Raw genomic sequence first — 26,709 nt, 5'->3', positions numbered from 1 at the left:
CTGAAATTCTTTTAAATTATTAAAGAGGTAAAAATAAAGTTATTTGTGTACTCTAACATGTGTGTGTGTCAGTCGCTCAATCATGTCCGACTCTTTGCAACCACATGGACTAGAGTCCTCCAGGCTGCTCTGTCCATGGGATTCTCCAGGCAAGAATACTGGAGTGAGTAGCCATTCCCTTTTTCCAGGGTATCCTCCTAACCCAGGGATCAGACCCGGGTCTCCTGAATTGCAGGCAGATTCTTTACCATCTGAGCCACCAGGGAAGCCCTACACTCTAACATACATATATACAAATAAAAAATATCCTGTATTTCCTCGTTTAGCATCTCAAGATGAAATTTAAAGATAAAATAATCTACCTAACACAATTAAACAATAACTATATGTATATATCAACAATAACATAAAAGAGAAGTAAATACCAAAACAATATGGATTTCAATATACAAATACTCAAGCAAGATATAATATTCATACATGTACAGGTACATACACTGAATGAGACAGGTATGTTGTACTGATGTCTCAAACCAATAGGTGCTTTGGGCAAGTGATTTTTCTAAACACAATTAAGTATTAAATAAAATCTTTCCTTGCTTTACACAGCATTTTTAATCCTGGAAATTTCAGTGCATATGTAAAACCAATGAATATGTTCTAGGCTCAGAAAAGTATAGAGAGTTTTTCAACTTACCTCTTCAGCAAAACATCTGAAAATTGCACAGGACCCAGGAATAATTCATCATTAAATGGAACAATCAGGAACATTGCCGGCCATCAAGCATTTCCAGTTTCTGCCCAGTGAACGCTGCTAGAGCCCCTTGCATATTTCTAATATGTTCCACAGGAAGCACATAACAACAGGAAGCAGTATCATGTGCATTTGAGAAACCACTGACATAGTTCAGGCTCTAAACCCAGCTTTATCTCATGCTAACCATGGAAGCTGAAAACTCACTCAACCATGTATAGATCACCCCAACCAACATACATCACTTGCCTAACCTACACAGTCCCAAGCAGCAAGGACAAAAATCTTGAAAGAATTGAGTTTTCTCTAAAAGTATCACTTTTTCTAAAAATAGTCATGGTTGTTAAAACACACACCCACACACATTAAGGGGGTTTCCCTGGTAGTTCAGCTGGTAAAGAATCCACCTGCAGTGTAGGAGATCCTGGTTCGATTACTGGGTCAGGAAGTTCCCCTGGAGAAGAGATAGGCCACCCACTCCAATATTCTTGGGCTTTCCTGGTGGCTCAGATGGTAAAGAATCTGCCCACAATGTGGGAGACCTGGGTTCAGTCCCTGGGTTGGGAAGATCCCCTGGAGGAGGGCATGGCAACCCACTGCAGTATTCTTGCCTGGAGAATCCCTATGGACAGAGGAGTCTGGCGGGCTACCTTCTATGGGGTCACAAAGAGTCGGACACGACTGAGCAACCAAGCACAGCACTGATTTCATTTTGAACTGCTGATTGGGGAGTGTGCACCATAGTCTTTTAAATACTTAGGGTTTAGAAGTCTGGATCTGACAATATTCAAACTCCCAATCAGATTCTGTAATAACTTTCAGTAAAAAATCAAAATCTGTCAGGAAAGAGTGTGCTCTAATCCTAGTTTTACTGTGTTACAATGTCACACATAATTTTATTTGCTCACAAAATGTCATGCTTGTTATTTTGAAATAAAACATAGGAAAAAATTGAAAGAACTATTTGCCCTAAACTGTTGTAGGAAAAAAAAGTTTCCACTCAAATTTTCAAACTCTGCACTATTCTTTTTTATTTCTGTTTCTAAAATCTTGTTGTACAAAATACTCAGAGAACTTAAAAATAAAAGAAAAATTTGCAGCTGAACTTAATCGTTAAAATGCCTGTTTTCCGAATAAACACAGTCTAGAAAATTATGCAAAAGCCAGCATTTTCTACAGTTCACATTTCCCTTTTTATAATAAGTAAATTAATCCAACAATAAATAATGCTGAAAATTTTATTTAAAAACTGCTGTTTTCCCATGCTACTTACTCTCAAGCCCTTGCACACCATGTGAATGGTTTTGAAGATAAAATGACCCAGGTTTGAACCCCGGGTCTGCCACTTACTAGCTATGTGTCCCCGTACAAATTCTTAATTCAGTTCTTTACACGTAAAATACCTCCAGCCTTGCAGTGTTGTGACAATGTGTAAAGCACCTTGCAGAGAGCTTTTCACATATTACTCAATCATTAAATAGGAGCTATGGTTGTTATTAGTATAATTAGCTGTCATGTTTGCCAATACCTAGTCATTAACTCATTCAACTATTTTCTCCTGAGTTGCCCCATACAAAGTTTTTTTCTGGCTTGCAGAGCATTTTGAGATGTTGGGTAAATGCTATACAACGCCGTTTGTGTTTAAAAGCCTCATCAAATTGTCTTAAGATGTACTGAAAAGAGGAAAAAGAAAGGCATTTATTAAACCACAGCTCAACATTTAGAGAACACTAGTCATGTGATGGTAGCTTATAAAAATTCTGTTTCTGCCGACCAACATTCTGATGATTTATTTGTCCCTGTCAGTCTCTTGAGATTTTACCTGGTTCTTGTTTTCAATCTTTTCAAGCAGAGGTAACTTCCAAACAAAGCACAACATTTTGGTGGGTTTCCTGTGGTACTTTTCAGCACAAAGACTAATTTTTAGATATTTATGTTTCATATTTAGGTCACCAACTGGCACTTTGGAATCTACAAATAGCTCTCATGGTCTGGTTACCATGGGCACACTTTCTCTTTAACATGCTCATACACTCCATCTCACATCTCACACTTAACTGGTCCTGTCAACACACACCCATCTCCCAGCCCTGAAAGGATTCTTTGATCTCTAAGAAGTTAGCTTGTGAGGGCCTTAGTAGAAACAGAATGATTCATAACCTATTTGGGATCTCAAACCCCTTCAAAATTTTGAGGAAAAACTACTGACATTCTCAGCATACACAAACAAAAGTGGACATGCATGTAAAACCACATTTCACAGACTCCTTGACAAACCAGGAAGCTATGATTGATTGCCGTGTTTCTCAAACTCTTTTGAGTAGGATTTGCAATAAGAAACAGATCTGACATTAATGCAGCCCATATCTACATAAATAAACATAAATACCTAAAACAGAAGTTACAGGAAACAATTATTTACACTGAGCATACACAATGGTTTCTGATATTTTCTATCCTATTTCATTTTTCTACAAGGTTGCTTGAAATTCACTAAATTGCTTTCTTATGACCCACAACCTTAAGCACAGTGCTCTGGTCTAAGATTACTCCATTTTCGATATAAGAAAACAGATCCAAAGGGTTTTGTGCTAGGTCAGTAATGAGTTAAGTGACAAAACAAGAAGGAACCTAACCATTCTCACTTCTGACCAAGGCTCCTTCCAAAATAAAGTGGAACAAAATTCTAAATACCAACTCCCCTCAAAAAGGCAGCTGGGGGGTTGAATATTGATCACTTTATCATCCTGTATCATCCTGTACATACTGTATCATACTGTATCATCCTGATACACTTGAGAAAGTGAGAGTGTTTCCATTCCAAATGATGGTGAATATTAACCTAACCTGAGCCTCCAGCTCAGTCTCAATTTCTTCTGAACCATGCCTCTGGCCTAGCATGACAGGGCATATAAGGATATTTTTTTTCTTTCCAGAAACCCTTTCTCCAGCTACTGAAAACAACACAAGAAAGGCCAACATTCTCCCTGAGTTCATTTAAAATATTTTAAACAAACATGCACATGTTTTATTTGTCCATGAGAGCCTGGCTTACAAATAGCAGTGGACAGGTCCTCTTTGATTTACCAGGGCCATGCAAATCTCCCCGCTCAGGCTGTTTAATTAAAATTTAAACATCAAAACCACAGAGATCAATATGTGGACATGAATGATCCAGAGCCTATTAGACCTAAATCTACAAACACCAGCTACCCCGGCTCCTTTTAAAGCCTCAATTATAGAAAGAGAGATGGTTTAAGAGCCTTCCTTACAAACAGCGTGATAGATTAAAATACCAGCCTCCCTACCAGCATCAGGCTGTGTGTTTTTGATTTGTTTGGTTAGTCGGTTTTTGTTTATTTTTAATATGGAACAAGCATCACTGTCCATTAAAGTTAGACTGCACGCCACAAAGTGTGGCCGAGGACTGGGCTGAAGAAGGCCAAGCAAGCAGTCCTGCGCACAGTAGTCAGCAGGCTTGGGGCCTGTGCGGGTCTCACTGATCACGCCAACATCTCGTCTCGGGCGCTGGGAAGGGTCGGCGGTTACAAGTAACCCGCCGGAGTTGCGTGCCACGCATCAGCTGGGCATCCAAGCCCTGTCCCCAGGGGCAAAGTGCTGCAGTGTCCTTAAAGCAGAGCGCTCTGGGAGGAGAGAGTGGAGTGCAAATTGCTGCGCAGAGGCTTGGGGTGAGATCAGCGAATGCCTGCTGGGGGGCGGAGCGCGATGCAGCAGGCAAACCCTAAAATTAGCGCTGGGGGGCTGGGGCTGGCCCAGGTGGTGCGATGATGGAATGGCAGCTGCCCAGGAGCTTTCCCCGGGAGCTTTGCTGCCTGAATACCCTGCACCTTCCTCCTGCACCCGACCCGGAGCAGCACCTACGCAGCACCAAGGACGGGCTCCTTCCCGGGAACAGGATTGGGGTACGCCCTGTAGCCTCCAGAGCCTAGAGATCTAGAGCTCCTCCCCTGTTTGCGGAAGAAAATGTACGGAGCCTCGGAATTCAAAACCTCAGTATGGTCCAGAATCGTTGTTGAGCTTAAAATATTTGTCTGGCTCCCTTTAGAGACCTCTGTGCTTTCCTGAATTTTCCTTTAAATCTGTTCTGTCTTCCCCCATGCCTCAACAGAATTGGGGGATGTAGGGGGAAGGTGCTGGGGGAGGGCCCAGGGATCTAGGGACGGAGGCTAGGGTTAGGGCGGGGGGAGAGTTTGCATCTGAAAATTTCTCTGCAAGATAAACACTTCTGAAGGTCAGTGACAGCTCCCTGTTGGATCCTCCTGAAAAGGTGAATCTTCATTAAAGGATTCTTGGTCCACATTTTTCTTAAGAACCCAGACTGTAAAAAGTCTGAAGTATTTCAGATATTGCAATTCCAATAATGCACTGAAGACCTATATATTAAGTAATGTGAACACTCTTGAAATAAAAGCAAGCTATTACTAGGAAATTTTTGAAATGTAAATATGTGGTTCTCAGCCAGGATTAAATGAAGAATGCAAAAATGTTCTTATATTTAGTAGCACAAAAATGGAAAACTGAATGACACAGTATTTGGAAACCAGAAACCAGTTAATTTTAAATGTCATGTTTATTATATAACTAGACTTTTAAAATAATATATGCACACTAACTTTAAACCAACCATTTAATATACACTCAGCATGTCCACGGAGTGACATCTTAACCCTAGCATCTTTTAGCCTTCCCTCTGCAGTCAGCCTCTTACCTTTATTTTCAGAATCTTTCATTCTCTCCCTCCTGCCTCTGCTGCAAAGGAGCAGGAAAGTCCGGCTGATTCTGCAACTCTGACTCTAGATCTGTCATTCAGACAGTCAGCAGTCTCGGGGACAAAGTCCCTCAACGGAGGAGCACCAGGGCTCTGATAATTGCATGCAAGTCAGTGTGCTGGGTTATAATTTTGCTTATGCTGAAGCGGAAAGGATGGAGATGAAGGCAGACGTAAACACAAATTCCAAAACACGGCATGGAACTGGATCTGGAGCCTAGGCTTGCCATTCCTTGCAGTAGGTTAGGGCACTGCTTAGTGCCTCCTTCTCTCCAGAGAGATTTGATTCAAATTGAAAGGGGAACGTGTGCGCCGTGCACCAAGCTTATCCTCAAATGGAGACCTTCATTTTGGAGGTGGACTAAGAGCCCTGTGCCATTTCTTCTTACATATTCATTCATTCAGCAAACATTTCCTTTACCTTTCCGTGGACCAGGCTCTGTGCTAAGTACTGGGATAAAACAGTGACAGAACCGGCCCCAGCCTTCAGGCCACTCACCAGCTGTTACAATGCATCATACAGTGCCATACAATGACTGTATCTGCTGTATGGACCTAGATTATTGAACCCATTTCACCCAGGCGTAAGTTGGTACTCAAGGCTTTAAAGCCACTAGATGGCTGAGACAGAAATGATCTGTGGAAAGCCAGACCAAGACCCCTCTGTTAGACAGCCAGGAATACTCAAGCAAACCTTTCAATCATCCAGTTCCAGCTTACTTTCAATCATTGCATAGCTCCAATCCATTCCTTCATTCATTCACTCAACAAGTGGTTATCTGTGCCAGGCACAACTCCACCTGCTAGTGACTCAGGAGGGCAGGAAAACAGACCAAATACCTGCTCTCGTGGCTGTCACATCTGGGTGGGAGGCTTCACACAGGCCATAAACAAATAAATACAAACATAATTAATGGCAGTGAATGCTGTGAATAAAACTGAAGCATGATAATAACGTAAAAGAGGTGCTATTTTAGATAGCGTGGCCAGGGCGGTACCATTTAGCATACTTTTGTGGGAAATGGATCAGAGTCATCACAGTCCCTTCTAAAAATCTTCACTCAGAAATTGTTTTAAAAGTTCTGAACTCTCACAACCTCCTTAGCTCCAAGTGCACTCACTAATGGGCAGTGTTTGTTCCCCATTATACAGATTGGTAAACTGATATTCAGAAGGATTAACTGACCCAATCCAGGCCCTCACTAAATTGGAAGAAGAACAACAAAAAGAAATACATCCTTTGCCATACAGCAGAAACTAACACATCATTGTATATCAACTATATCCCAATAAAAAAGTATTAAAAAAAATAAACCAACCTATTACTTTCATCCCCAGTACAATACTGACATGGAAGTTTTGCTGGAGGGAGGATAGGTAAGAAGGTGAAGACCTCTCTCTTACCACTATTACCTGAGTTGTGTAGGGCAGGTGATTTAACCTCTCTGTCACCAGTTTCCTCATTTGTAAAGTGGGGCTAAGCATTCCTGCCCTGTGTATATTCTAGGCTGTTCAGGAGGTCAAAAGAGAGAATAGACATGCCACTTTATAAACCAAGTTCTATATAAATGTAAAGTATAATTATCAACATACTTGGGCACATTAAGAGAACTAATTGCTAGTGTTTACCTGCTCATTACTGCAGCCCAAGTTAAACACAGCTATGGAGCATAAGCTTGTCACGGCCACTAGGGGTCCTGGAGTTGACTGCTAGCTGCCACAATTGAAAGACTCCTCCAAAGTATGGGGTAATTTTATCTATTTTTCCATCTTTCCTTGACAGTGCATAATAACTTTATGCTCATCTTTGAAAAAAAGGCCAATGAGAAAAATCTGCCTTCACTGGAACTCCTCACTGGCCACCAAATGGGCCAGGCTGGCCCATAAATCACTTCAAAGAAAAAGCCATCTCCATCTCCAAGGACCAAGGCCAGGGCAGCCGAAAAGTGCCCAGTTCAGAGCTCCTTTAGGGGCAGATAGGGTGAAGAAGGAAGTGCTAAGAGCCACCATCCAGGTACTCTTTCATCCAATAAATATTCACTATGCCAGACACTGCTCTGAACACAAAGAATAACACAGTGTTGAACAGAACATTCTGTTCTTAAAGAGCCTGTGGTCTCAGAACAAGAGCTTTCCACAAGGTCTGCTGAGGAAAGGCTTGCGTTTGAACAGGAGAGCAGAAGAGGCCAGGTCCAAACATAAGCTCTGCCATTTCCTGGCTCCTGAGGTAGCTGGGATATGTTCCTGAGCCTCTCTTAGTCTCTACTGCCTGATCTGTAAGATGCAGACAATAAGGCACCTGCCTCCTAGGGCAGGATGAGGCTCAAGTGAGCTAGTGCATGTCAAGTACACAGCACAAAACATGACGCATGAAGGGAGGGCTCCATAAATGCTGTTAAGACTAGTATTATCACCTACTGATCTGGATCAAGCATGCCCCTCTGCACCTCAGTTTCCTCGTAAAATGCAGAAGATAATAAACAGATAATATGGCTACTGCGAGAATTACATATCAGGAAAACTATATAGCCCTGGCACACAGGATCAGCTCAAGCCCTGCCAGGCTCACTCCAGGCCCCTTTTAATCAAGCAGATTTTCCAAGAGCATGCTTTCCCTCATGATACAGATTTTACAGAAGCCTTAGATTGTCTGATTCTGTGGCCATTCTAAGCAGTGTTTGGTAATTCTCAGAAGTCTTGTCTGGCCACATCAAGGCCACACCCAGTTGAGGAACAAGGATGAACTCAAGCCTTGGAGCTTTCCAGAACAAGGCAGTGTCTCTGGAAGACCCTACGCTCCTATTAAACTGGTACCAACAACCATTAATGGAAATGATGTTCCATCTCAATAACCAAGTTTAGGGAACGCGTCAGGCAGGCTCCACTGGCCACAAGTCCCTTCACAGCTCTGCCCAGTCCTTGTCTTCTCAGATGCCACTTCTGAGTCATTAGACTGGTGAGTCATGCCCAGCGAGGGAGGCCATCTTGAGAGCAAAACCAAAAAGAATTTTCAAGAACAATGAGTGACACCCTGAACTGAAAGAGAATAAGGCTTTTCATTGTCCTAGCAAAATAACAATGAAAAAAAAAAAACACGCTGCTGTTAACACTGTGGGTTCAACTGCCCAGCTGTAAATTTTACTGAGAAGAAAAACTCAGCAAAAAAAAAAGCTTTCACATTCCCTTGGAAATCTGAGAGCAAAAGAGACTTGGAGGCTCTGTCTCAAATGAGGCAAACCCAATGATCTTTGGGTAACTTGCCTGGACTCTCTTCTGGCTGTCATTCATTTTCAAAACATACCAGGGTAGGGTGACAGGAGGGTGACTTCACCTGCACCACCACATTTGGTCCTCCCCCAGCCAAGCCTCTGTTTGGTTTGCTCAGCCGTGAGAGAGCTGTCTGGAGTGAGAAAACTGCTGCCTGGAAGTGGGCAGGGGGAGGGGGGTTTGTGATTAGGGGCACCGCAGAGGAAGGCAGCGTGACTATCAGAAAAGCTGGGTAGGCTCTGATGAAGCCAAGCCACAAGGCAAGGGGAAGAGAATTCACACATACCGTGCCTACTCTGTGCCAGGCACTCTTCTCATCAGCAGCACCATACATTTAAAGAGAACTTATTTGCCAAGCATGGCCTTTAAAGCAAGGACTTTCACAGTACACTGCCTAGGTTTGAATCCAAGCTTACTAGTTGTGTAACTTTGAAAACATTACTTACCCTTTTTGTGCTGCAGGTTTCTCACTCATAAAATAGAGACTGTAAAACAGGGTTACTGTAAGAACTAAACAAGATTAAAATATTCACATGTTTAGGACAATGGCTGGCACACAATAAGCTGTGCAGCACGCATGTTAACACTTGCTGGTCCATCTTTTTAATATTTTTTTTTCTGGCCATGCTGCAAGGCTTGCAGGACTTTTGTTCCCAGACCAGGAATTGAACCTGTGCCTCCTGCAGTGGAAGCAAGGAGCCTTAACCAAGGGACCCCCAGGGAAGTCCCAGCCCATCTTTTCAGATGAGAAAACTGAGGCAGAAAGAAGAAAGGAGATTTGCTGAAGGACACACAGCTACATGGTGGCAGAACCTGGATACTGCCTGTCATTGACTTCTCACAAACCCTGGGTAGGAAGTGACATCCTCTTCCTTCTATCAGTGAGAGCCTGGAAGGCAGAGAGCTTAGTAACCTGCTCATCACACAAGCTGGCAAACGGGAGAGTTAAGATTGAAAATCCCACATTCGCTGTCTTTAAAGCCTTTGCACATCCCACTAGGCCTGTTCTCAAGCATTAGCGTACATCAGAATGACTGCAGGGCTTGGTTAAGCATAGGCTGCTGGGCCCTATCTCCGGAGTTTCTGATTGGGTAGCTCTGTGGTGGGGGGGCAGGGATTGGCATTTCTGACAAGTTCTGGAGACACTGTTGCTGCTGGTCTGGAGCCCGCATTGCCTACAATCAGGCACCTGTATGCAGAACAGAGAGTAGAAGGGATGGGGCCCAAAGGTATGGGTCCCACCCTGGCAAAGGCTTGATTACTCCCCTGGGCCTAGCAAACATACTTTGCATTTACATGGTCCTTTGATAGTTATGATCTCATCTGATCTTTCCAACATCCCTAGCTAGTGATCATTCTCCCCATTCATTGTGATTTGTTTGTAGGAATATATGGTTAAGAAAACGGCAGTGAGAGCATAAACCACAGGTCACCTGACAAGTGTTCTGTTCTTTCCTCCAAGTAACTAGTCCTGGAAGCACTACCTGCTGATGGAGACTGACTCCACTTCCAACCTGTGACTTTACAAAGAATAACTTCAATTCAGGCAAGGGCACTTCGGCCCACCACAGTTTGTGGGAGGTAATTTCTGGTGGGAAGAGCATAAGACCCATTTTCTACCATCATTTCAAGGACTAGGAAAGGCTACTGCTCACAAAATACTTCCACCAACTATTTGCTCCCTGCTCAATAACCTAAAAGCTTTGATATTTGACTAAAATGTGATTCTTTATAAAAGATGAACGCAACTTGGGGGGTTTATTTCTACTGGAGTACAGCTTGTTCATTTAGAACAGCTTGCATGGTTACTATAGTTTTTAAAGCTGCTTGGACATATAAGCCACTAACTCATTAGTATCTAGAATATTTCAAGAACTCCTATAAGTAGATAAGAAAAAAACAAACCCCCAAGAAAAAGATGGGGAAAGACATAAACAGGCATTCACACATGTCTTCGTCACATATGGCCAATATTCATATGAAAAAATCCTCAGCTTCATTATTTGTCAGGGAAATTCAATATAAAACAACCAGGCAGTACCACTTCATACCCTTCAAAAAGGCAGACACCACTGAGTGTTAGCAAGGAAGTAAGGAATCAATATATATGTCCTAGAGGATTCAATTATTACTTATCCATTCATGTATTGTCATCCAATAAATACATAAACATATTTACATTTATCTTCTACATTCAGGATACAATGTTAAGCTGAAAAGATGCCAGGGATTCCCAGAAGCTATGCTACTTCTCACCTGTAGTCTCCTGGTGGAAAAAAAGATGGGAAGGGGAGAGAAGGATATTGACATGGAAGGCCTTCCAGTTGGTCCAGAAGGGACTGCTGCCCCTAAGGAGCTTCCAGTCATGTTTCACCCCACCACCCACTGAACTTCCCATATTTCTGGTGTGATCATATGGTTGAATATCTGGACTAAAATTAATAAAAATAACCACCACCTGTGAGCTACTATGTACCAAGCACTTTATATACATTAACCCATTTAATCATCACAGTAACCTAAGAGAGGAATATCATTCCTATCTTACATATGATAGATAAAGGAGTTTTAGAAAGATTCAGCACCCTGCCCAAGATCACACCATTTATTAGTGTGCCACTCATCAGTGGCAGCTTTAAGTCACAGTCTGTCTGGCACCAAACCATCATAGATGCCCTAAGTGATGTTGACATCATGAGAAATTCAGGCCACCTTTAAGAAAAATTAAATAAAATTTGGAATATGGATTTCACTCATTGCATAATATTCATTCATTTTACTTCTTCCTTCTATGAGTATAGATATTGGAACATGTTTATTTTGTCTGACATGGAAGAAAGGAAGCTGTGTGGATAACCAGACCTAAATCGGCCACACACCAGTCCTGTGAACTTCGGCAAGCTACCCGTCTCTTGCTTCACTTTCCTCATCTCTAAAATGCGGGAAATAAATATCATCTGTCATCCTTCTTTCCAAGGTTTGTTAACATCTAAACAAAACCTCATAGTTGAGCTATTCTGTAAGCTGTAAAGTGTCATATAACATAAGACATTTTAATGGCCTCATCTCCAGGTTGGGGGTGGGGGGGGAAATAGGGAAATATAGTGATCAGCCAAGATCCTACTGAAGAAAAGAGAGGTGTGGTGTGGCAGTGGGCCCTGGGAATCCATGGGTGAAGTCTAGGATGGGAACAGAGAAGAGGAGAGGATGGCTGTGTACATAGTATACACCTGGGTTTAAAAACTGTAAAACTAGAAAACTTATCCTAACCCAATTCACTGCAGTAGGAATATCCATTTATTCCTCTTTTGCAAAACATTCACACAACACCCGGAGTAACATTATGCATGTAAGTATCACTAAAGCAATACTTGTTGCAATTCCCAATCTATTCAACTACTCAGGCAAGCTGAAAAGAAAAGCGGGGGTGGTCAGCCTTCAGACCTACTAAGTTTCAGCAACCGTTTGATGCAAGGAGAAAGGAATTTAATTGGCACACTGACTAAAAGTAAGAATACATCCTTTGAAAGCTCGCAAGATGACAATGCCAAGCTACAGAGTCTCCCTAACTATCCATAATTGAAAAGCTTATTTCTAACACAATAAATAAATATTTGAAAATTGTTTTTGCCCTTTGTCAAATTTCTCTTTAGAATGCTTACTATGTGCCAGCACTTTACAATTATTAACTCATTAATTCATTTAGTCTTCCAAACAACCCTGGGGTGGAGGTGGGGATGACGCCAACACCAATGACAGGGCCCTGGTGCAGTCTCCCTTCGGCCCCGGTCGGCCATTTTAGAGCTCAAGGCATGTTAGCCTCGGAATAAGAATGCTCACATGATGGAAACAGATGAAAAGGACAAGACAGGAGACACACACACACAAGCAAACAGGTATCTTAAAAGTACAAAATCCGGACTTAGCTGGATGGGGGATGGAAAGATGAAGTGGATGAGAACTTGCCTACATGGAACCTGTAACAGCAGATGAACAGTGACAAACGTCCTATGGACGACGAAATACCGAGAGAGAGGCTACAGGTGGCACGAAGCCCCGGAAAGGCTTCACAGGGGAGATGACATTTGTGCTAGTCCTGAGGGATGGGTAGGAATTGGCCAGGCTGAGAGACCAATGCATGGCCACTGCAGACAGAGATAAAGCAGTGAGCCAGCATATCGGATCAGGCCCTGTGCTCAGAACATGCCGGGAACACGCAGTGTCTTCCCAGCTCACTTGGAATAAAATCCCAACTCCTTGTTACACCCTACTCAGACCCTGAGCAGGCCCTGTCTCCCTTACTTTCCCCTTGCTAAGCTCAGGCACTGGGATGCTATCCACCTGTTATTGCCTCTGGCAGGATGCTCTAACCCTGGCTCCATGCTGGAGTAACTCCGGATCAGTCTTCAGGCTCCGCTGCAATGGCATCGCCTCAGAGACCCTCCTGGCCACCTTCCACGTGAGCCAGGGCCCCTCTACCTTTTTGCCTCTCCCAGCAGATGATCTGATTCCTGCCAAGTACACATGGCAATTTGTAATGGGGATTTTTACCGGTCTGAAGTGTGTAATGTAGTTTCCCCTTCTGGAAGTAGTTCCATGAGCTGTGGCCTTGTCTATTTGGTTCTCTCCCGACCCTGACACACTGGGGAGCTCCATAAACGTTTTGGAATGAACGAAAGCAGTAAGTCAGTGATTGAATACATGTGAGTGAAGGCCTAGTGGAGGACAAGGTGGAATGTGTTTGGAAAATAGGTAATCGTGACTAGAGCGTACATGATAACAGGTTGGAAAGGGGGTGGGTCCAGATTGGGAGGACCTAAAAGGCAGACCCGGATCGGATTAACTCCCCCAACGGGTACTGCATTGCAGGTGCCGGCCAGGTGTTTGGGGGTGGGGGATGCAAACTGTTTCTCCGAGGCACCCCGGATTCCCTCTGCTAAGAGCCAAACGGACGCACTGGGACTTCTTCGGGAAATAAACAAGCTGCAACCACCTGGGCCAAGGGGAGATGCTCAAGGGTGGAGGCGGATGGAGAGGAGGGAAGAGGACTGTCTTTGAGCGACCCCGGGGGAGCTCCGGTACTGGTCTAGTCCCTGCGGCCAAGGGTCAGGAGGGAGGGTCGCCCAGGCAGGGCCAGACATCCAGGAGGCGTCGCTCCCCCCGCCGTGGGTCCCGGGGAGTTGCGGGGGTGGGTTGGGAGCCGAGAACCCAGCGGGAGATGCCACCTACGGCCTTCGGGGCCACCGCAGCCCCTAGCAGTCGAAGGCCGGCGCCCGCGGCGCGCAGTAACAGGTCCCGCGGCCGCGCCCACACTCACCCTGCGCAGCCTTGGAAGCCGAGCGCGTCCGCCAGAGCCGCCGGGTCGCCTTCCACGGCCGCAGCGAAGAAAACAGCCTCCGGCTCTTCTTGCCGCTCTTCTCAGTTGCTCCCATCTGTGCGCCCGCACCCCTCCCCCGCCGCCCGCCGCCGCCCGAGGGTCGCCTCCCGCTTCCCCGGCCGCCGCGCGTCTGCCAGGTGCCCGGCCGTCGCGGGGGAGGACGCGGCCGCGGGAGGAGGAGCTTGCGGTCGGGTGCGGGGCGGGGGCTGGGGGTGGGTACCGCGCTCGCGCCGAGCCTGGGGGCGCTGCCGGGATGCGCCAGCCCGGGGGAAGCGCTCAGCAGCTCACGGCTCAATGCTTTAGTCATTCGTCCTTGATTCCGGGATTGCCCGACTGCAGCTCGGCATCATTAATTAACACAAAAACTCCTGGGATATGCGCTGATTTTTATTCCCAAATTACAAAAGAGAAAATTGAAGCTCCGAAAGGTCAGGTAATTGACCGGGAGATCACAGTCTCTAAACCATGCAGATTCCTAAATCCTCGGCTCTAACTGCATTTGTTCATTCCCTTCTTCTTCCTCAGGATGATTCCACGTTATGTTCGAATTTTTTTAAGTGTGACAGATATTCCTGTTTTCTTCATATAACAGATTAAGAATCACCTGTTTTTCTCTTTTTTAAGAACCTAGTCTATGTCCAGGGACTTTTACACATATGCCATTAAACTTCATACTACCGCTGTGGGGTAGAAAGCATTTCCCCATTTGCCAGATGAGGAAACTAAGATGTCAGAGCTGAGGTAGCCCAGCTTTCTCACCACTTCGTCTCTGTAGCGATTTTGCTTGTAGTTGGGGGAGTCCAAGAGAAGAAGAGCAAAACCAAGACTCCTTAACAGGGCCTGGCTGCAATAGTAATAGCTCATGTGTATAGAATGCCTTTCATGTGTCCGGTTTTACATACATTATTTAACTCTCCCAATGTTACTCATGGGAGAGAAATTATTAATATCTATGCTTACCAGCGGAGAAGGCAATTTCACCCCACTCCGGTACTCTTGCCTGGAGAATCCCATGGACGGAGGAGCCTGGTGGGCTGCAGTCTGTGGGGTCGCTAAGAGTAGGACACGACTGAGCGACTTCATTTTCACTTTTCACTTTCATGCATTGGAGAAGGAAATGTCACCCCACTCCAGTGTTCTTACCTGGAGAATCCCAGGGACGGCGGAGCCTGGTGGGCTGCCGTCTATGGGGTCACACAGAGTCGGACACGACTGAAGCGACTTAGCAGCAGCAGCAGCATGCTTAACAGAGGGCTTCCCAGGTGGAGCTAGCGGTAAAGCATCCACCTGCCAGTGCTGGAGACACAAGAGTCAGTGTTTGATCCCTGGGTGGGGAAGATCCTCTGGAGTAGGGAATGGCAACCTACACCAGTATTCTTGCCTCAAAAATTCCATGGGCAGAGGAGCCTGGCAGGCTACAGTCCATGGGGTGGCAAACAGCTGGACAGAAATGAGCACATATATCCATATATACACTTAACTGATGGGGGAAACTGAGCATCAGAGAGGCCAGGTTACATATATAAAGCCTTAATAAAGTTTCTAAGTTAGGTTGAATCTTGCCATTTTTGTAGGTTCAAACAAAAAGCCCAATTTATTATAGGACAGTTTCACCAAATGATCAAAATTTAAATAACCAAAGGAGGTAACTGATAATGCATCTAGATGATACACAGAGAAATATATATATATATTTATATGTTTATATATGTATATATAACATATATATAAATATGTTTCAGGACTTCCTGGTGGCCACCTTCGATCCCTGAGTTAGGAAGATCCCCTGGAGAAGGGCATGGCAACCTACTCCAATATTCTTGCCTGGAGAATTCCATGGACAAAGGGGCTTAATGGGCTACAGTCCATGGGGATTGCAAAGAGTAAGACATGACTAAGCAACTAATGCTTTCATTTTTTTTTCATATATGTTTACGAGTCTTTGTCAGTGATAAACTGTTGAAGTTGATCATTATATTGGTAAGAAAATATCCAAGTTTTAGAAAATACATACTAAGATATTTAGGAGTAAATGGTCATGATGCATTTAATTTTCCTTCAAGTGCTTTACCAAAGAAGTTTCATATATATGTTTGCAGAGAGGGGAGAAGCAAATGATAAGGTAAATACAGCAAAGTCATAATAACAGATGAATCTGTATAAAGAGTATATGGGTGTGCTTTGTACTACTCTTCATTCTTGCAAATTTTCTGTAAAATTTCAATTTATTCCCAGGTGAAAGGGTAAAACAACCTTTGTTTCCTAGAAAAAGAAAATAAAGTGGGAAGACTCACTGCACCTGATATTAAGGCCTACTGTAAGGCTATGTTTATCAAAACAATGTGGTCTTGCCAGAGGGATAGATGCATAGATCAGTAAATAACTCGAAAAACAGGCCTATACATGTATACCCAACAGATTTTTGACAAGGATGCAAAAGCAGTTCAGTGGAGGACAAACAGCTGTTTCAACAAATAATGCTGAAGCAAATGGACATGTGTTGGCAAAAAAAAAAAAAAAAATTACCTTGACGTAACCTCACACCTTATATGAAAGTCTAGAAAATGGATTATAGACTTAAATGTAGAATTATAAAACTTCTGGGGAAAAATAAGAATAAATCATCTGTGATCTGGAATACAACAGAGAGGTATCACCAAATGCATGATCCATACAAGAAAAGGCTGATAAATTGGACTCTATAAAAATTAAATACTTTTGCTCTGTGAAAGACCCTTTTAAGAGGATGAAAATATAAGCTACAAAATGGACAAAAAATCCTTATCCAACAAAGGACTAGTATTTATAATATATAAAGACTCTTAAAACTCAGCATTTAAAAAATCCAATTAGAAAACGTGCAAAGGGACTTACTTCCCTCCTGGTTCAGAGGTTAACAATCCACCTGCCAAAGCAGGGACACAGTTTAATACTCGGTCCAGGAAGATCCCACATGTCATGGGGCAACAAAGTCCATGTTCTATAACTGCTGAACTTGCACTCTAGAGCCCACGCTCTGCAACAGGAGAAGCCACCACAATGAGAAGCCTGCATACCACGTTGAGAAACACCCCTGCTGGCTACAACTACAGAAAGGCCGGGCAACAGTGAAGATCCAGCACAGTCAAATATAAATAAATTTTAAAAAAATTTAATTGGAAATGTGCAAAAGACTTGAGCAGATATTTCAGTAGAGAGGATGGACATACAAATGTCAAATAAGCACATGAAAAGCTACCCAGCACCATTAGCTATTAAGGAAATACAAATTAAAACCACAATGATATATTAGTGCATACCTATTAGAATGGCTAAAATGAAAAATAATGATAATGTCAAATGCTGGTGAGGATGCAGAGGGAGAAACTGGATCATATATACATTGCTGGTAGGAATATAAATGGCACAGCCACTTTGGAAAAGAATTTGGCAGTCCTTATAAAACTAAACTTGGGCTCTAAAATCACTGCAGACAGTGACTGCAGCCATGAAGTTAAAAGACACTTGCTCCTTGGAAGATAAACTATGACAAACCTCAGTTCAGTTCAGTTCAGTCGACAAACCTAGACAGCATATTAAAAAGTAGAGACATCACTTTGCCAACAAAGGTCCACGTAGTCAAAGCTATGGTTTTTCCGGAAGTCATGTACAGATGTGAGAGGTGAACTGTAAAGAAGGCCAAGCACCAAAGAACTGATGCTTTCAAACTGTGTGCTGAAGAAGATTCAAGTCTTGACAGTTCCTTGTACAACAAGGAGATCAAACCAGTCAATCCTGAAGGAAATCAACCCTGAATATTCATTCCAAGGACTGATACTGAAACTCTAATACTTTGGCCACATGATGTGAAGAGCCAACTCATTGGAAAAGATCATGATGCTTGGAAAGATTGAGAGCAAGAGGAGAAGAAGGCAACAGAGGATGAAATGGTTGGATGGCATCACCAACTCAATGGACTTGAGTTTGAGCAAACTCAGGGAAATAGTGAAGGACAGAGAAGTCTGGCATACTGCAGTTCATGTGGTTGCAAAACGTGAGACATGACTTGGCAACTGAACAACAGCAACAAATAAAACTAAACTACCATAAGACCCAACCATTACACTCTTGGGTACTTATCCCAGAAAAAAGTGAAAACTTATGTTCACACAAAAACATACAACCATGTTTATAGTAGCTTTATTTGTAATAGCCCCAAACTAGAAACAACCCAGATATCAGATATCCTTTGATGGGTAAATGGTTAAACAAACTGTGGTATACCCCTGCCATGGAATACTAAGCAATAAAAAGTAACAAAGCTATTGCTACAGGCAATAAGCTGAATTAATCTCCAGGGAATTATGCTGAGTGGATAAAACCAATCCCCAAAGTTACATACTATATGATTCTATTTATTTAGTATTCTTGAAATGGCAAAAATTATGTAAATCAAAGACAGATCATGGTTGCCAGGGATGAGGGAGATGAGTATGGCTATGAAAGTACAAGAAAGACTTTCCTGGTGGTCCAGTGGCTAAGACTCCAGGTTCCCAATGCAGGGACCCTGAGTTCAATCCCTGGTCAGGGAGCTAGATCCCACATGCTGCAACTCAGAGTTTGCATGTTGCAACTAAGACCCAGCACAGCTAAATAAATTTTTAAAAAAATTTTTTTTAAGTACAGCAGGAGAGAGAGACCTGTGGTGATGGAACTGTTCTGTATCTTGTCTGAATCAGTGTCTATACTGGCTGTGATATTAGACTACAGTTTTGTACAATGTTCCCACTAGGGGCAATGCATAAAGCTGTACATAGAATCTCTGTACTATTTCTTACAAGTGCATGTGAATCTACACTATTTTTAACTTAAAAGTTTCATTTTTTAAAAAATGACAGGTCTGCAATTCATATAGTTCACTCAAATGTCTAAATCGTGATTGAACCAAGATTCCACCAAGGTCCACACCTTTGTGGCCACACTAGGCTTTCTCTTGACTGCTGGCTCACTGTGAAAGGCCGAGGATCCGCTGCTAGGTTCCAGGGAGGAGGGAAGGAGGACTCGGAAAGGTCACAGGAGCCTGGAGACCCAGGTGAGTCAGGGACTGCTGAACTACTCTCTTGGGTTTGTTTTTCTTTAGCATATTTGGCTATGCCAAGTCTTAGCTGTGACACATGGGATCTTCCTTGTGTTAACTCAGAATCTTTCCTGGTGGTGCTCAGGCTGCTTCCTAGTTGTGGCACGCTGGCTCCAGAGCACAGGCTCAGTAGCTGTGGTGCATAGGTTTAGTTTCCCTGACCTATGTGTGATCTTAGTTCCCTGACCTGGAATCACTGGAAGGCAGATTCTTAACCACTGGACCACCAGGGAAGTCCCTGCTCTCCTCTTTGAAATGAGTCCGTTGGAGGTAAGTGACACTGTGAAAGTAATTATGGGCCAGATCTATTCTCTTCTTTCTTGAATCCAAAAAGAGTAGCAAGATATAAATATGAAATAAAGAAGGGGAGTGGGAGAGACCGGGAAGAGGGTAGAAATTAAGAGGTGTCCTCTCTTAGCAATGAGCTGCATTTTCTTGTACATCAGCCTTCATTCTCCATAGCACTTAAAGTCTAAAGAAATAATTCCTTAGAAGAAACGATCCAATGAACAAAGCTACCTAGAAATAGCAGACACGTGCCAGCAACTCACACCCTAGAGAAGGGTTACCTCTGCTCCTGGGACTTATTTGGCCTTGGGATAAGGAAACTTAAATCTAATCCTGGATACTCGAACCATCTGCAAAATACTGGTTATGTCCCTGGCACTCATGGCTTACTATTTTAATCACCACCACCATATCCACTCCCATTCATTAACGGAATTTAACCAGACAACCTAGAAGTTTCCTTCCAGGGTTTCCCACCATCCTTCCCTGCATCGTATCCCACTGGTCTTGGAATACTGCTAAGCATAAGTAACCCAAGTTGGCCTGGCCTAGAGACTTACCTTTTCTTCTGTTCTTTGGCATATCCAGTGGATTATAGTTGCTCCTTGGAGGGCTACGTTTGCTCACTGCTTAGATTCACAGGTCAGGACAGCATGAGAGAGACATTCTTCAGCTTGCCCTTTTAGTCCAAATGCCATATGATTGCATGACACCCCTCCAGCTTGGAGCTGGAACCAGGTCAGAAGTCCCTGGCTCCCACAGTCACAGACTGCTCCAGGCAGATCCAGTGGGAAGCCTTATCTGCAGTCCCCGGAGCCCATGGGGAAAGAATTTAGTCTGAGAGAAGATCTTCCACTCTACTAGAAACACTCGAGCGCCCTGAGCACATTCATGAGCACTAGCAACATAGAATTTCTTTTCAGATGTCAAAAGTACGAAACAGATGTTGGGCATAGGACAAAAAGAAAAGAACCCCCCGAAACCCTGAATTTCACTCATGTCATCGGATTTACAAAGCTAAGTCCAGAGATTTAAAAACAGCAATGCTCAAAGTTGATAGGATACAAGATTCTATGTGTGTATGTGTGGAGAGGGGGCTACAGAAAGGACCTACACTTCCCAGCTAGGCAGAGCTGTGTGAATCCTGGCTCTGCCACTTGCTATATATGTCACCTTATCCAAATTGTCTAACTTCTCTAAGTCTCAGTTTCCCCATCTGTAAAATGGATTTAGTAAATAGTACCATATCACAACTCACAGGGTTGTGATATGTTTTATTATCATATGTAAAGAATTGAATAGGCTCAATGACAAGAAAGGAGCTTCTTATAATACTATGTCCATTTAGAGATACAACAGATTAAAAAGAATAGCATCTTCTTCCACAATTAATAAGTGTGTGTGTGTGTCTGTGTCTGTGTCTGTGTGCATGAGTCTCAAGAGAGAAATAAAAAGGTTGATTCTTGGTGAAGATCACATCCTTCAGACTTCATAATTTAACACTATGTCTGTCTTCTTTTATGTCTGAAGTGTCCTGTTACCCTTCCTTACAGAAAGTTCCAGAATGTAAACTAAACTGTATAACCTAAATACACCTCAGGTGCCTTTGGAACCACTGGGCACTGTTTCACGTCACCCCAGTGGCAATGCCAATAGGACCGATATTAGCCCAGGAAACAATTCAGAGCAGTCTCCACTTAACACTTGTTTTTCAATCTGAAGTTCTGAAGTTCATATTATATTGAAAATAGATGCTTAAAAGTCTTTCTCACTCCACAGACTAGTGCTCTTATTTTTGCATCTGACTCCTGACTTATTAATCACAAGATTCTCTGCCCCCAGCACAGACTTGGTAAAGTAGAGGTTCTCATCAAATGTATACTCATTCTGTTTTTGGTTTACGTCAGGACCAAAGGACTACTCCCCCTGGGGAGTAGTGATCTTGAAGTAGTCCAGAGAATGTTGCTGTTGTTTAGTTGCCAAGTTGTGTCTGACTCTTTGTGAACCCATGGAATGTAGCCTGCCAGGCTCCTCTGTCCATAGGATTTCCCAGGCAAGAATACTGAAGCGGGTTGCCATTTCCTTCTCCAGGGAATCTTCCCAACCAGGGATCAAAACTGGGTCTCCTACAATGACAGGTGGATTCTTTGCCGCTGAGGCCCAGGGAAGCCTACAGTCCAGAAAACAGGCATAGTGAAAAGTCATTACCACTCTAGGCTGGACTGACGGAAGGAGAAGGCGTTACAGCGGCCCAGGGGTGGAGTCACTAGAGACTGGAACCAAGGAGATGCCCAGAAGAAACAGCCTCAGCAGAGATTTCGGGAAAATGTTTCCTGACCTATAACACAATGTGCAGCCCCACATAACCCAGACATCCCATACCTCCAAGGAGTTTTTCCAGAAATCCTCCTTCTCTGTCTCCCTTATGATATGTGGGATTTCAGAGCAGTGGAGAAGAGTGATTAAAATCACAGAATTTATCACTTCTGGGTAACTAGCTTCTGTGTGCCTTTGTTTTCTCCTCTTTAAAATTGGGAAATTCATACATATCTCAAGGGGTAAAAGTTGAAGAAGAAATGTGAGATTACATTTACAAAGCATCTAAGCTTGTCTGGCACAAAGCAAACATTCAAATTATGCTAATCCTCACCCTCCCTTTTTAAATGACACAGAACACGCTGTAACAAAAGGCTTTTGTATTCCACCCCTTTCTATTAGAGACCTTTTGTGTGGAGACTAGAAAATCTGTCAAAGGGCAAGGGATCTTTCTGGAATGTTGGCCATGGCTCAGAGTTTAACTGTATGCCTTGGTGGATGGGAAATGAAATATAGGGTGAGTGGTTATCTATAGATGCATAGTTGGAAAGCCTTCCAGGTAGAGAAGGGAAGGGCCATGGGAATGGCTGACGGGTTGAGGGAGGGTGACTTGAGCGTCCCTCCTCTTCTTTCTCCCATCTCCTTGTCAGAGACTTTGGTGAAAATGACAGTCCAATTGTGTAAATTATTTTTTCCTCGCGTCTTTCTATTTTTCTTTTTTCAAGTTTTCTATGTGTGGATCTTACTTGTATAATAAGAAAGAAAAATTAAGCACCAATTTTTAGGTCAACTAACAAAGCTGACTCTATTGGCAAGTCTTTAAAATGAATGGGGGACTTCCCCGGCAGTCCAGTGGTTAAGACTCAGAGCTTCTACTGCAGGGGACACAGATTTGATCCTTGGTCGGGGAAAGAAGATCCCATATGCCAGATGATGTGGCCAAATAAATAAGTGTTATAGTTGCTGGTTAGTTGCTCAGTCATGTTTAACTCTCCTGCGACCCCAAGAACTGTATGTAACCTTCCAGGGTCCTCTTTCCATGGGATTTTCCAGGCAACAATATTGGGGTGGGTTGTCATTTCCTTCTCAAGGGGATCTTCCCAATCTAGGGATCGAACACATGTTTCCTGCATTGGCAGATGGATTCCTCACCACTGAGCCACCAGAGAAGCCCTAAATAAATAAATAATAAAAATGCGTGGTAATAGGAAAATGGAAATAAGGTGGGTTCCACTGAGGATTCAGCTCTATCCACGTGGGATGGTGCTGGCTATTTCAAACCAGTCTCACCAGCTGGGTCTGCAATCCTGACATCTTTTGTTCTCCTGGAGAGTTCTTTTGCAATACTTAGAACTGTGGTATAATGCCCTCAGGGAAGGCCTGCATGCTTTTAAATCTTAGAATGTGAAGATACTCCTTTTTTTGTTTGTTTGATGTATAATTATAGTTAAAATTGGAGTTCTTAACTTCTCTTCTACTTGCTGTTAATCTTGGTTATCAAAGTATCAGTTTGCTTTTGTGACAGACATGGGTGGTGCTCACCCCAGCTAGACTACTTTCCCAGCCTAACTTGTAGTCGGTCATGGCCGAGTGACTAAGTCTGGCCAAAGGAATGGGGAATAATGATGTACATCACTCAGAAGCCTGGCCTCTGACCGTTCTCACATAACCCTCCACGCTCTTCTTCACAGATCAGCTGACTGGAAGCTGAAGATCCACTGACTGATTTTTGAAGCCCAGAGGGATGGTGGAGCTTTCAGAAGGAGGGAGCTGGGTCCCTGAATGATTGCGTGAAATAAATTCCTTCTGCTCTTCCATCAATCACATTGAACTGCAGTGTGAGCAAGGAACACCTTTGCTATGTCTGGCACTGAGATTCTGCAGTTGTTTGTTACAGCAGTCAGAGTACTCTTATAAATACCCCTACAGAGAAGGCATACCGGGGGAGAAATATCTAACTCTGAGTGGTGTCCCTGGCAACACGGTGCCAGATGGACACTTCCAAGGAAGATTAGCTGGAGCTGCATATCACCATCTCCCAAGGGGCCACAAAAAGCAAATCAGATCATTGGATGTAACCTCTAAGGATAATTTTCTCTCAATTACATTTGCTGGTTTATGTTTTCCTCTTTCATGAATAATTACCTTGGCTTCTTGTTTTCAACTGTGGGTTGTTAATGATGATGGAGGGACTTAAACGGGGTGGATAGTAAAAGCTGTTACAAAATGGAGATTTTTGAATATTTCAGAGGGTGCTTCTGTGAGCTTGGCTTGAAATGTTTCATTGCCTTATCCTGTGATACTAACAGGCATCCATTAATTCTTTCTTTCATTAAACAATTACTCTGAACAAATATCCCACTAGTCCCTGATACAGTGGGATATAACTCTGAGAAACTGAACAACTGTGGTTCTTTTACCCAAGGAGCTTATGGTCTAATGGAGAAGAAAGACATTAAATAACCAATTACCCAAACAGATAATCACACAAGTGGAATAGGCGCTATGAAGGAAAAGCCCAGTGTACCAGCAGTGTTAGAACATATAATGGTGGGGGTGGGTGTGTGGTGGCTAAATTCACTGAAAGGGAAATAGCTCCCTGAGAAAATGATGTGAACTTTGAGACCTGCAGGATGACCAGTTGTCCAGGGGAAAATATATATAAGGTATGGGAAGCAGATCTTAATGTAGGAGAACTACATTAATATAATTAACATTAATATTACTAATAATATTAACTAATGGTTTTATACTACTTATTATGGCTCAGGTAATACTCTAAGTTCTTTACATATGTTCATACATTTAATCCTTTCAGCAATCGTATAAGGTAGGTACTATTATTAATTTCATTTTGCAAATGAAAAAACTGAGGCATAGAAATGTTAATAAGTTACTAATAAACAGCAAGGGAAGAATTTTCACTCCAACTAACTGGCTCCAGAATTTTGTACTCTTAGTCACAATAGTCTGCTGAGATTTGGTAGATTCTGGGCAGGAATGGAGAAGACGGGCATAACTGAAACTTGGTGAGCAAAGGAGAAGATGGCACAAGTGAAACAGTGAGATGGACTTGGGAATTATTTCAGGGTAGGGCTTCCCTGGTGGCTCAGTCAATAAAGAATCTGCCTGCAATGCAGGAGACATGGGTTCGATCCCTGGGTCGGGAAGATCCCCTGGAGAAGGAAATGGCAACCCAATCCAGTATCCTTGCCTGGGAAAATCCATCGACAGAGGAGCCTGGGCGGGCTACAGTCCATGGGGTTGCAAGAGTCAGACATGATTTAGTGACTAAATCACCTCCATGCCATACACTAAGAGGTCAATAAAATCCCCTAAAATTCTGAGCAATCCTTGATCTTTATTTTGTCCACGTGAACTTGGTGACCCATGAATTTTGGCAGTCATGACCCTGGGGGATAGAGAGGTGGTCCTGCCCCATTAGCAGCTTGCACATCCTATTAGCCATGATTCTTCCCTATGGAGTTTAGTTCTTTCTTCTGGATAATAGGCCTGGGGGCCATGAGGACATCCTACCCATGGGTTCAATGTACCTGTTCTTTAATTAGTGTTTTGCTCATGATGCCTGTGACTTCTCAGCCAGCCTGATACACCTCCCAGGTGAGCCCAGGACAAGCTGACTTCATGTAACTCAGTACAATCATTACCCTTGTATACCCTCCTCACACAATTCATCCCTCTTGCAGTCAAGACAGGAAATGCAAACAACAACAACAAAGCTTCTAGAGTTATGTTGTTCATTACAGCATCCACTAGACGCATGTAGCTATTTGCCTTTACACTTAATTAATAACATTTTATTGAATAATTTAAAAATTCCTCAGTTCAACTAGCTACATTTAATTTTGGCTGCACCATGCAGCATATGGGATCTTAGATCCCAGACCAGGGATAGAACCCATGCCACCTGCATTGGAAGCAGGGAGTTTTAACCACGGGATCACCAGGGAAGTCCAAACTTGCCAGATTAAAAATATTCAGTCATAACAAGTGTCTTGTGGCTACCATATTGACAACATAGTTAAAGAACATAGTTAAAGTTTCTACTGTTGCAGAAAGTTCTATTAGACAATATAGAAACATGCTTTATGTTTCTTGGGTTCATCTTAAGATCTGTAACCATAGCAGAGTGCATTTTATTCCAGAATCCATTCATAATACATGATACCTCATTCATATTCATAGATTATTCATCCATATTCAACTAATGCACACTAATGTAGACTGAACATCTACGGCTATCAGATTCTATACTGTATACTGAAAAAGGCTGAACTATCACACTGTTAAAAAGTCTTAGATGACTAGAGCAAAAAGTGTTTGAAATATGGATGCACTGGACTATCCCAATTTTGGCAGGGGTGGGGGGGGTTGTAGGTAGATAATCAAACCTTTGGGAAGGTACTTAAGCTCTCTGAGCCTCATAGCACTGTTGTGGGTATTAAATGAAGGTATTAAATATATGAAAAACACTTAGTAAACATTCAGTAAATAATAACTGTTATTGTTCACATCATCATCATCTTCCAAGTTGACAGGCAACACAGTGGGAAGGGAATTCAGCCTTATTCAATTGGGGATAGTAATAAATGTTATAGGTCTTCTTTGTATTGATCACAGATTACCCTCTTTATGAGACTTAGCTCTGCTGTGGACTATTCATTAGATATCTGAACACTGTGCCTGCTTATCCCCTCTCCACACTCAGCCCTGGGTCCTTCACCTACCTACCCCACGTCCGCAACTCCTCCTTGCCATTTATTTCTGAATATTTTCTTCTT

The 26,709-nt window shown here is 43.1% G+C and overlaps 1 protein-coding gene across 2 annotated transcripts in view; it reads right to left on the bottom strand.

The window, feature by feature from the left end:
* DNAJC6 (DnaJ heat shock protein family (Hsp40) member C6) overlaps positions 1-14,292 on the bottom strand; it is a 170,729-nt gene extending 156,437 nt beyond the window's left edge. The window contains exon 1 of one of the 2 annotated variants that reach the window (XM_018045207.1): positions 14,128-14,292. In XM_018045207.1, coding sequence (XP_017900696.1) covers positions 14,128-14,242 — 115 coding nt within the window. In that variant the 5' untranslated portion in view covers positions 14,243-14,292. Of the gene's footprint in view, positions 1-5,483; positions 5,678-14,127 lie in introns of those variants that run through there. The other variant, XM_013962777.2, reaches the window with a different exon arrangement.

The sequence above is a fragment of the Capra hircus genome, chromosome 3 (genome assembly GCF_001704415.2).
Source record: "Capra hircus breed San Clemente chromosome 3, ASM170441v1, whole genome shotgun sequence".
In the NCBI taxonomy this organism is placed as follows: domain Eukaryota; kingdom Metazoa; phylum Chordata; class Mammalia; order Artiodactyla; family Bovidae; genus Capra; species Capra hircus.
This window is presented reverse-complemented; position numbering and strand designations above follow the sequence as displayed.